This window comes from Pelophylax lessonae, assembly GCF_965119305.1.
Source record: "Pelophylax lessonae genome assembly, chromosome: 4".
NCBI classification, from domain to species: Eukaryota; Metazoa; Chordata; class Amphibia; order Anura; family Ranidae; genus Pelophylax; species Pelophylax lessonae.
The window spans coordinates 243,251,856-243,264,575 of record NC_138771.1 but is presented as its reverse complement, the minus strand read 5'-3'; the positions used below and the strand labels follow the sequence as shown (position 1 = coordinate 243,264,575).

Below are 12,720 nucleotides of genomic sequence, written 5' to 3'. Positions count from 1 at the left end.
CTACTTTATGACTGTACCACTCACTATATATTGTTTTATACTTGATTTGCCCTTTGCTTTTAACTTCTGAAATTATTCTTTTGCATTACATATTTTGTTTTAATTGTTTTATTGAGTGTTTGAAAGAAAAGGAAATTACAGCAGTACATTGCAGTGCATTATATATTTGACATTTACATATTCCATTATCTAGCAGTTTTTTTTTTCTTCACTTTTTCTGTAGAATTTTAATTTAATTTGTTTGTTGATGATTGATTTTTCAACAGGAGGATGTTTCACTTAGTGGATATAATAAGTATTTAGTTTGCCGTTCAGCTCCTGCCCCTCTCACTGCATCAGAAGAAGAGCTTAGGCAAATCAAGATTAATGAGGTAAAACTTGGCTTGTAACCATTTAAACTTTTTTTTTTTTAAACTGTTTGCACAGTAGTATGATAAGGACCCTTCACATTTTACTCCCATCATTTAATCTGAACAGATATATATATCCTTTTCATACAAAATATTACATTATACAAGTTATTGTTGCTTTTACCTGCTTTCACAGAAAGGCCTTAATACACAATTTTATTAACCTTCTTTACATGTCCATTTTTATTATGCCACCATTAATGCTGGAAAACCCTTTATAAAGTCTTGTATCAATATAGTCATTCATTAAATACGTAAAAAAAAAAAAAAAAAGTATCCAGTCAGCAAACATAAATGGCGTAATGTAAAAACACAGATGTGAGCAAATAACTCAAAGCAGCATATTACATAAAAATTGCATGGTCCAGCAAAGTAAATATATTAGACAGTGGAAAATTCATGTTTGGCTGGGGAACTAATACTTTTTTGCTGTACCTAAACACGGGCTATTTCATCTAATCCTGTATGGTTATGTCTAATCTTTCAGATTCAAACGGATATTGGAGTAGACACAAAACAACAGACTCTCCAAGGGGTTGCTTTCCCAATACAGAGCGATGCATTCCAGGCGCTGGAACAGCTAAAAAACTATAAGCTAAACTATGTTCAGTTGGTATGTAGAACTTGATTTTTAATATTGGTTATTGCAAATTAAATGCAAGATATATTTGATGCAGATGATTGTTTAACCACTTCCTTACCGAGTCATGTAAAATGACGTCGGCAAGGTGGTTGTCTAGATCCGGGCCGCCGTCATATGACGTCGGCCCGTTCTAGCTGCTACTGCGCGCCCCCGGCGGCGCGCAGCGGCGCGATCAGGGATGAGGCTCGTCCCTCGGACATAGCCCATCACTGATCAAGGTAAACAGCCAATAGAAATTGGCTGTTTACCACGTGATCGGCTGTGTCAATCACAGCCGATCACATGAGCGGCTCCAGCACGAGCCGCTCGTTCTCTCTGCAATGCGCGCCCCCGGGGGCGCGCAGAGCAGCGATCGGGGACGAGGCTCGTCCCTCGGACAGAGTCAATCCCCGATCTAGGTAAAGAGCCAATGAAATTGGCTCTTTACCACGTGACCGGCTGTGTCCAATCACAGCCGGTCACAAATGTCAACAGAGAACACGGTAACTAGCTGTCACCGTGTTCTCCTCCTCACACACTGATCCTGTGTGAGGAGGAGATTGTGGTAACAGCTAGTTACCAACTACAGTGCACCCCAACCACACTGATTGCCCCCCCCCCCAATAAAGAGCACCTGTCACTAGCCCATCAAAGTACCCGAGTACCTGTCATCAGGTACTCAGATGACAGGTACTCGGGTACTCTGATGGGCTGGTGACAGGTATTCGGGTACTCTGATGACAGGTACTCGGGTACTCTGATGACGGATACTCTGATGACAGGTACTCGGGTACTCTGACGGGTACTCGGGTACTCTGATGACGGGTACTCGGGTACTCTGATGACGGGTACTCGGGTACTCTGATGACAGGTACTCGGGTACTCTGATGACGGGTACTCGGGTACTCTGATGACAGGTACTCGGGTACTCTGATGACAGGTACTCGAGTACTCTGATGACGGGTACTCGAGTACTCTGATGACGGGTACTCGGGTACTCTGATGACGGGTACTCGGGTACTCTGACAGGTACTCGGGTACTCTGATGACAGGTACTCTGATGACGGGTACTCGGGTACTCTGATGACAGGTACTCGGGTACTCTGATGACGGGTACTCGGGTACTCTGATGACAGGTACTCGGGTACTTTGAGTACCTGTCAACGGAGTACCCGTCATCAGAGTACCTGAGTACCTGTCACCTACCCATCAGAGTACCCGAGTACCTTCCACCTGCTCATCAGAGTACCTGACGCCTGAAGTACCCAAGTACTTGCCGCCTGCTCATCAGTACCCATCACTACTCATCAGTACTCATCAGTACCTATCACGTATCAGTACTGATCATCAGTACCCATCAGTACAGTATCACCTATCACCTATCAGTCAGTGAGTACTACTCATCAGTACCTATCACCTGCCTGTCACCTGCCCATCAGAGTACCCGAGTACCTGTCACCTGCCTATCGGAGTACCCGAGTACCTGCCACCTGCTCATCAGTACCAGAGTACCTGTCACCTGCCCAACAAAGTACCCGAGTACCTGTCACCCTTCATACAGCCACCATGTCCAAGTCCAAAAAGGTTTATATACGTCGTCCGTTTAAACCTAAATACCGGTGTTATGGCAGCAGATAGCTGCCATAACCCTGGTATTTTTTTAAACGGTGGACGGTTGGCTTTCCGATAAGGGTGGTCCCAGCGGCGGATTCGCCGTGGGATCACCCTTCCGGGATGGCGGAAGAGGCGCCCCCCCCCCCTCCCGACGCGTTCCGGTCCTTTTCCCCGCTTACCGGACCCGCCGGCAGCGGGGAAAACGATCCGGTCCCGAATCCTCACAGACAGGATGTCGAGTGAGGGCAAGCTTGCCCTCACTTGACTCTATGGTCTTGGAGGACCGGAGCTACGGAAAATGTTGTTGCCTAGCAACCAGTTTAACCGGTTGCCGACCGCCGCACGACTATATACTGCGGCGGTCAGCCCCGGCCAGGCAGAGTGACGTATCGGTACGTCACTTGCCTGTCACTGACTTGCGAGCCTATAGCGAGCGGGCGCGCGCCCGCCGAGGCGCGCGCCCGCCGCGGCTCGTTCACAGGCAAGTCAGTGCGTGTGACCGGCGAACTCGATGTCCGCCAGTCACACTGCGATCGCTCCTGTGAAGGGAGAAAGACAGAGCAGCTTGTGTAAACAAGCTGCCTGTCAGTTCTCCCTGTGTAAAAGTAAAGATCTGACCGTTCTACTATGTAGAACGGTTGATCTTTGCTTTTACACCAATAGCCATGTCCCTACACAGTAGAAAGCACGCCCCTAGGACACACTTAACCCCTCCCTGTCCAATAAAGTTAACCCCTTCCCTGCCAGTGTCATTTTTGCAGTAACAGTGCATATGTATAGCACTGATTACTGCAGTAATGTCACTGGTAACCCCAAAAGTGTCAAAAATGTCAGTCAAGGGTCCGATCTGTCCGCCGCAATGTCGCAGTACCGAAAAAAAAATCGCAGATCGCCGCCATTACGCGTTAAAAAAAAAAAACACCAAAAATGACAAAAATCTTTCTCTTTGTTAGTAAACGCGATAACTTTTGCGCAAACCAATCAAAATACGCTTTTTGCAATTTTTTTTACCAAACATAGGTAGCATAAAACAAATTGGCCGAAAAATGTTAAAAAATTTTGATTTTTACTTTTTTTTTTGGGGAATTTCATATAAAAAAATGTGAAAAATATTGTTATTTTTGCAAAATTTACGCTCTTTTTTTGTTTATAGCGCGTGATCAAAAAATCGCACAGGTGATCAAATACCACCAAAAGAAAGCTCTGTTTGTGGGAAAAAAAGGACGTCAAATTCGTTTAGGTACAGCGTCGCACGACCGCGCAATTGTCCGTTAAAGTCACGCAGTAAAAAATCGCAAAAAAACCCCTGGTCCTTTAGCAGCCAAATCCTCCGGGGCTTAAGTGGTTAAAGGTCCTTTTTTTTTTTTTTTTTCATTTTATATTATAATTATTTTTTTTTTTTTTTTTTTCTATCTTTTAGTGTACTTGTGAGATCTGAGGACTTTTTGACCCCAGATCTCACAAAAAAGAGGTCCTGTCGTGCCTATTTCTATTACGAGGAATATTTACATTTCTTTTAATAGAAATAAAAATGATCAATTTTTTTTTTTTTTTTTAAACGGTGTAAAAATAAAAAATAATAAATAAAATAAATAGTAAAAAAAAAAAAAAAAAAAAATTAAAGCGCCCTGTCCCCGTTAGCTCGCGCGCAGAAGCGAATGCATACAGAAACCCCGCCCACATATGTAAACGGTGTTCAAACCACACATGTGAGGTATCGCCGCGATCGTTAGAGCAAGGGGAATAATTTGAGCCCTAGACCTCCTCTGTAACTCAAAGATGGCAACCTGTAGAAATTTTTAAATTGTCGCCTATGGGGATTTTTAAGTACCAAAGTTTGTCACCATTCCGTGAGCGTGCGCAATTTTGAAACATGACATGTTGGGTATCTATTTACTCGGCGTAACATTATCTTTCACATTATGGAAAAAAATTGGGCTAACTTTACTGGTTTCTTATTTTTTAATTAAAAAAAGTGAATTTTTTCCAAAAAAACTGCGTTTGGAAGACCGCTACGCAAATACGGTGTGATAAAAAATAGTGCAATAATCTCCATTTTATTCTCTAGGGTCTCTGCTAAAAAAAAATATATAATGTTTGGGGGTTCTAAGCAGTTTTCTAGCAAAACAACTGATTTTAGCTTGTAAACACCAAATGTCAAAAATAGGCCTAGGCAAGTGGCTAGGATGCATGATGATGCTCCTTGGATGTTCGGCCCCTCTATATGGCTAGGCTGTGAAAAAGTCTCACACATGTGGTATTGCCATACTCAGGAGGAGTGGCAGAATGTATTTTGGGGTGTCATTTTTGCTGTGTACATGCTATGTGTTAGGAATATCCTATAAATTGACAACTTTGTGTAAAAAAAAAAAGTTTTCATTTTTTTCCCACATTTTCCAAAAACCTGTGGAAAAAAATGATATGTTCAAACGACCCATAATGCCTCATAGAATATACGTTGGAGTGTTTGCTTTCCAAAATGGGGTCATTTTGTGGACTTTTCCATTGTATTGGTGCTCTAGGGCCTTGAAAAGTGTGATAGGTAGTAAGAAAGTTTTATGTGTATTTATGCTCCTAGAACGCCTGAATGTGCTTCTTGGACGTGGAGTCTCTTTTTGTGGCCAGGCTGTGTAAAAGTCTCACACATGTGGTATCGCCATACTCGGAAGGAGTAGCAGAATGTATTTTTGGGTGTAATTTTTGCTGTGTACATGCTATGTGTTAGAAATAGCTTATAAATTGACAACTTTGTGGGAAAAAAAAGAAAAAAAAAATTTTTTCTTCATTTTCCCAAGAATTGTGGGAAAAAATTACAACTTCAAAAAACTCACCATGCCTCTTACTAAATACCTTGGACTGTCTACTTTACAAAAAGGGGTCATTTGGTCGGTATTTGTACTGTCCTGACATTTCAGGGCCTCAAGAAAGGAGATAGGCAGTCAGTACATCTGGTGTGATCAATTTTCAGTAATTGGTACCATAGCTTCTAGACTCAATAACTTTCACACAGACTAAATAATATACACTAATTTGGGTTAATTTTACCAGAGACATGTAGCAGTATACATTTTGGCCCAAGTGTATGAAGAAAAATTTATTTTTTGCAAAATTTCATAATTGAAACTAAAAAAAAGTGTTTTTTTTTCAAAATTTTTGCTCTTTTTTTGCATATATCACGAAAAAAAAAAACCCCAGTTGTGATCAAATACCACCAAAAGAAAGCTCTATTTGTGTGAAAAAAATGATAAAAATTTTGTTTGGTTATAGTGTAGCATGACTGAGCAATTGTCATTCAAAGTGTGAGAGTGCTGAAAGCTGAAAATTGGTCTGGGCAGGAAGGGTGTCTAACTGCTCTGTATGGAAGCGGTTAATATGATATTTAATGTAGATTGTACCTAATGTCACCATTATCTTTTGCAGGTTAATGCTGTGTTATCTGCACATATGATTTTTTTGATGTACCATTTGTAATTTCCCAGTAGTTTCCATGTTTTTTTTTTCTCTGTAAAATTATTTTTAAAAGTGAAACTCTGAAAAGTATGGAAGTTCAGCCTTATTGTTTATGTGGAACAAGCCTGGCTGTAAGTCATGCAGCCCCACACAAAATGTGATGCTTTAAATGGCACCCCTCCGTTTTTTTCTTTTTAAGCACCACATTTTGTGAGTGGTTGCATGACTTACATCCCACACACTAAAAAGGGCAGTGCGGGTTCCTGAATACGGAATTGCATGGTGCCAAAGCAGCATGCGGTTTCCCTCCGGCCTGGTTTTAAAAAGGTGCAGGAACCTTTTTTCCTACAGGAAAGTGCAGACCCAACAGTTCATTGAAATAAATAGGCTGCTATGCCCCTGCAAACGCGGCACGCAGAACCACACTAATGTGAACCTAGAAGCACATTTGCATTTTCTTTTGTCAATGACTGAAAACACATTTTGTATTACTGGAGATTTTGAGGCAAAATAATAGGGTTTTAGCAGGTTTTTTTTATTAAGTTAAGAAACATTACTTGGTTAGTTTACCTTTTTATGTAATAGCAAAGGTAGGAATTTAATAGATTGGGTGATTTATAATTTTATATATTGCAGAAGGGTCATGGCATAATGAAAAGGTTGAAAAGTCTACACTAGGCTATCGATTGCAAGCTTACATTTACACACCCTAGTATTGGCTGTGTGGTGTGGGAACACATCTGAAATGTGAGAAAGCTGTATGACTTCTGTATTGAATTTCAGCTTAATGCTGCCTAGTGCAAGTGTATAGAATAAGCAGTATAGGTAGTGGTCCAGGTTGCTGATTACGTTTTACATTTCCTAAATACAAATTTACTGAAAGAGAGCTGTCATGTTCCAATTGCCATAGATTAGCAGCAGCTAATGCTGAATCGACTCCGGTAAGACAAACCAATTCTGGTATTCATTGCATATATTATTTTGTATACTAATAAATTAATAAAAGAAATCTACATGTGTGTCTTAACTTTTGATTTATTGATCACACCTTAGTAGATGTGATCTCTGTAAGTCCAGAAGTATATTTTAACCACGTCAGCTCCTGAAGATTTAACCCCACTTTCCTGACCAGGCCATTGTATGCTTTTTGGCACTGCTTTACTTTAACTGACAATTGTGCGCCACGCACTGCTGTACACAAATGAAATTTATATAATTTTTCCCCCCACAAATTGAGCTTTCTTTTGGTGGTATTTGGTCACCACTATTTTTTTTTTTTTTTTTGCGTTATAAACAAAGACTAAACATTTGGAAATAAGTGTATGTATGTATGTATGTATGTGTGTATATATATATATATATATATATATATATAATATATATATGTGTTTTATTTTCTAATCTAAAACATATCCAATAAAAAATTTAGAAATCCAATTTTCTTCATAAATTTTAGGCCAATATGAATCCCAGAAAGCGTATATGGATTGGTTTATGCGAACATTATAGCGTCTACAAACTATGGTGTGTGTATATATACTGGAGTTATTTATTTATTTTTAATACTAGTAATGACGGCAATCGGCAACCTATAGAGGAACTGTAATGTATGGCGGAAGTCTGACACTAACTGACACTTTGTGGGAACCAGTGACACTAATACAGTGATCAGTGCTAAAATTATACTCTGTAATTGTAACTGTACTAATGACACTGGCTGGGAAGGGGTTAATTTCTAGGGCGATCAAAGGGTTACATGTGTGCCTAACAGCACAGCCGACGCGCCCCTCTACCCGAAAGTGTTGTATCAGGTACTAGGTACGTGATGCAGCACAGGAGAGTCGCTCTGCCATCGTACTCTTATATGAGGCTGACGGCAAGCAGTTAATAGACATGGGCAGTTTATCAATAAGCAGCTCGGCATGTTACTGCAAAATCATATGTTGGCCCCCTTGCTGAAATCATTTGATGTCCCTAATCTGCATATTTGTTTATCAATAATAGTATTTTAGCCCACGTGTAGCTTTAATAACTTGCCATATTGCACGGAGTAAGTATTTTGTGCAAATTTAACTTATGTATTTATATGTTTAAGTGCCCACATAATGAAATTGTACAGGGTGTGTGAATGCAGGTTGTGATGCCCCTGCTAAAGACAATACTTTGCTAGTGTGAACACACTGCAAATGAAACGCTTACATGCAAATGTATTATATGTACAATATGCTTTGTATTTTATACAAGCTGTCTTTATTAACAATTGTATTTATTGTCTACAGAAAATAGATATAAAAAATGAAGTCATTGTTTTGGCAAACACAGCATACACAGAAATGAAGGATTTACCGGCAAGAGTTCCGAAGGATGCCGCACGCTATCACTTTTTCTTGTACAAGCATTCACATGAAGGAGACTATTTAAATTCTATAGGTACTGTTTTTAGCTTCTTCATGTATTATTAGAGTGTAGGACATTACTAAACTAGGTGGACTGCATGATCCAAAGTGTTGGAAGGGAAAACTTCACCTTAACTCTCCCCTGCTGTGGCTGAGCTTAGAATTCACATTTTGACTTTCGTCAAAACTTTTCTGTTGCTAAAGTATAGTTTTGGGGAGACCACAGAATGGTTGGAACCAGTTTTTTTTTTTTTTTTTGCTATGTCTGATTGGGAAGATTTACCCTAAAGTCCCACTCAGCCAATATATTCCACATCATGTCACTGCAACTTTTCAAAACGGGTATTTAGATATAGAGTCTTTCACATTGGCGATTCCATCAGGTCCGCCTGTCAGTTTTTCAGACAGGCCTGATTGGATGTTGCATACATTCCTATGGACCAGCCAGTGTAAATGTATTTGTGTCCCTTTACACCTGCCTACCTCCAGGTTCAATCAGGCCTCCTAAAAATAAAATGGAGGATGACTGCATTCTTTTCTGTTTGGGCAGACCGCATCAGAAGCAGCTGGGTGTAAGCTGACATCAGAGTCCATTTACTCCTGGCCACCCATAGAGCTTTGCAAAAACTGAGTGGTCACGAACCTGTCATCCGCCCTGCTCTGTTCCAATCAGCAGGGGATCTGTGAGCGGATCCCCTGCTGATCAGAATGCAGACTGCCTGTGTGAAAGGAACCATAGGGGTTTTTTTTTCTTGGCAGTCATCAGTTAGAGGGGGTGCAAGGTTGGAATAGTTTTATCCCAGAGATAGCTCTGAGACACAAAGGGAAGTGAAAATAAAACTCTGCCTGCAAGCGGAGTAGTAACCCAGTCTTAGTTATCCCCAGAATAGGTGACCCTAGAGAAGATTTCTGTTCTGATATGTGTAATATTTTGGAATGCCCATAATCTTCTGTCTCAATAATGGTGATCAGGACAGATATAGATGGTGAATCTTAAAGGGTCAGCTTTATTTTACTGTCTAACAGAAGCAGTAAAATAAATCTGACATTTGTTCTAACCTTTCCCCATGTTATCCATACTAAAAGATACAATACTGAACCATAATTACTCCTGTGATTCTAATAACATTATGTGCATTTTTTTTCTTCAGTGTTTATTTATTCAATGCCGGGCTATACATGCAGTATACGAGAACGTATGCTTTATTCCAGCTGCAAGCTGCCTTTGTTAGATGTTATTGAAAACCGGCTGATGATGGAAATTGCCAAAAAGGTATGTTGTTTTTTTTATTTTTTTTTAATTTGTTGGAAAGGTGTTTCTGTATTTTGTTAGGTTATATATACACATTCACTTTTTTACATATATATTTGAATTCATGTCCTTTTTTTTTCTTTTCCTCTCCAGTTTTAACCACTTTACCTCCAGTCACATTGCTGCTACTGCAGCAATGTGGCTCGTTATCGTCCAGCGACGTAGACCTACGTCGCTGGACTCCGCCCCTTGTGGGCGGCGCGCGCGCGCCACCGGAGGCTCGCTCCCGCTGTGTTCAGTCACAGCGGGAGTCGGGCCAGGGGAGGAGCGGCGGCGATCGCCAATCGTCGGGGAATCTAGTTTGGAGATCCGCCCGCTTGTGTAAACAGAGCGGGCGGATCTCCTAAGTGACAGGCAGGGACAGATAGCATGGTTCAGCATAGTTGAACATGCGATCTGTCCTCCTGTCACTCAGTCACCTCCCCCCACACACGTTAGTAAGCACCAGGCATACATTAACCCCTCCCTCTCCAATAAAATTAACCCCTTCCCTGCCAGTGTCATTTTTACAGTAACAGTGCATATTTATAGCACTGATTACTGCAGTAATGTCACTGGTACCCCCAAAAGTGTCAAAAATGTCAGTCAAGGGTACGATCTGTCCGCCGCCATGTCGCAGTCCAGCAAAAAAAAATCGCAGATCGCCGCCATTACGCGTTAAAAAAAAAAAACACCAAAAATGACAGAAATCTTTCCCTTAGTTAGTAAACGCAATAACTTTTGCGCAAACCAATCAAAATACGCTTATTGTGATTTTTTTTTTACCAAACATAGGTAGCAGAAAACAAATTGGCCAAAAATTTAAAAAAAATTAGATTTTTACATTTTTTTGGGGGGGAATTTCATATAAAAAAAATGTGAAAAATATATTGTTATTTTTTCAAAATAAACGCTATTTTTTGGTTTATAGCTCAAAAAGTAAAAATCGCACAGGTAATCAAATACCACCAAAAGAAAGCTCTGTTTGTGGGGAAAAAAAGAACGTAAATTTTGTTTGGGTACAGCGTCGCACGACCGCGCAATTGTCAGTTAAAGTCGCACAGCGCCGTATCGCAAAAAGTGGTCTAGACGTAAGACAGCAAAATCCTCCGGTGGTAAAGTGGTTAAACATCATAATGCCAATTAGTATTTGTTGTTATAATAATAAGAGGTATAATTAGTTTATCCACAGTATTTTTTTTATTGTAATCTTTGTATAAATGTGCTGAAGAAATGGTGCTACTAATGCTATGTGCAGTATAACAGTGTTCTATACTTTCTTGAACTGTGTACTACCATCAGCACAAAAGTACAATCATGCTGTCTTCCTCTGGAGTCTTTGTGGGCTACATGTGTCACCAACTCACACTGTTGCATATGTATGTTTCAGTTCTAACCTTTCATGTTCATATACGGTTATTGATAGTATATATTGCATGTAAATGATGGCACAACCAGGACTCTTCAGTCTTTTCATTTTCATTTACACAGATTGAGATAGACAATGGAGAAGAACTAACTTCAGACTTCCTTTACGATGAGGTACACCCGAAGCAACATGCACACAAGCAGAATTTTGCAAAGCCCAAAGGCCCAGCAGGGAAGAGGGGTATAAGGAGGCTGATCAGGGGTCCAGCAGAAGCTGAAATGACCAGCGACTAGAAGCAAGACATCATGTGTGGAGATACAGGACTGTAATCATTCCATGCCTTTTATTTTTGTAGGCAGAATACAAAGTGCTTCATCATCAAAAGGGTCTGATGGGAACAGCTCTTGTTACTTATAGCAATAAATCCTATTCTCCTATGTTGCACTGAAAGCATAAAGGGGGAATTTGGTTGGTTTTGATGAGCAAATAGCACAATTCTCTCGTCAGATGCTTTTAGTCATAAGGCCCAATGTCTCTTAAGGTGTGTCATTCCATGTAGTAAACTCCACTTGCACCTTTTATGTTACTCCCTTTTTTAATTTCAGGCTGGAAGAATATAGAGTTCTAGTGTGTTATATACACACACGTAAATGGATGAAGTAGAGATGTGTGGCAGTGCATTACTGATCTACACAGTGTACAGTCTTTCCAAAGAATGATTGACAGTACAGCATGTCATTGATCTGTTGGGTAAAGTAGATTGCTTGATAACATGAAACGTAGGATTATTTTCTTTTACTTTCTTTTCTTTTAAGCAAATCAACCTACTTAGCATTTTCCTTAGTTTAGGTTTGACATTAGATTCCGATTTGTTTGATGTATCCACATACATGTTTTTACTTTTTAGGTTGGCAATATGAAATAGATTTTGATCCGGCTTTAGTTCTGTAATAGAAGTAGAGAAAACACTATTTTTTTGTGTGTATATTTTATGATTTACTTGGATTTAGTATCTTATGAAATCAAACCTGTGGCTGCCTGGCGCAGCCATTCCAGTAACCAGCACTCAGTAAGTATTTACCTCAGCCATTCAAAAGTACATTTTGTACTGGTCTCTACTTCACTTGATATACAGTGCATGGTCTCTGGTAATATTCACTAAGAACACTGCCATGCACTTAATCCCAACCACTACTCCTACATCCCTATGCACATAAAAATTGTTTGCTTGTGGCTGATGAAAGCCAAACCGCACTGTGTCTCTTTAATCCTCAGATATTTATATTCAGGGGAAATGAATATCAATTGAGATGGATTTCACCAGATAATAATCTGGAGGGGTATGGTTTAAATCTATGCATTTAAATAAGCAGCAGCTTCCATGTTGAATACATGGAAACAAACTATGCAACACTAAAAGTTCCACCCTTTAGGAATAAAAATCTGAAAAACACTACTTTGTTGTGATGCAAATATATCAAAACTAAATTTTGAACACAGCTGTAATCACATTTTATATTCATTCCATACAGGGAAATCCTATAAGTAATAATTTTACTATCCATGAA

At 39.9% G+C, this 12,720-nt stretch overlaps 1 protein-coding gene across 1 annotated transcript in view; it reads left to right on the top strand.

The window, feature by feature from the left end:
• Window positions 1–11,971, top strand: part of TWF1 (twinfilin actin binding protein 1) — a 76,374-nt gene extending 64,403 nt beyond the window's left edge. Inside the window, exons 5-9 of the mRNA XM_082255318.1 lie at window positions 267–371; window positions 898–1,023; window positions 8,376–8,526; window positions 9,644–9,765; window positions 11,275–11,971. Of these exons, the coding sequence (XP_082111444.1) occupies window positions 267–371; window positions 898–1,023; window positions 8,376–8,526; window positions 9,644–9,765; window positions 11,275–11,445 (675 nt within the window). The 3' untranslated portion in view covers window positions 11,446–11,971. The remainder of the gene's footprint in view (window positions 1–266; window positions 372–897; window positions 1,024–8,375; window positions 8,527–9,643; window positions 9,766–11,274) is intronic.
• The last annotated feature ends 749 nt before the right edge of the window (window positions 11,972–12,720 follow it).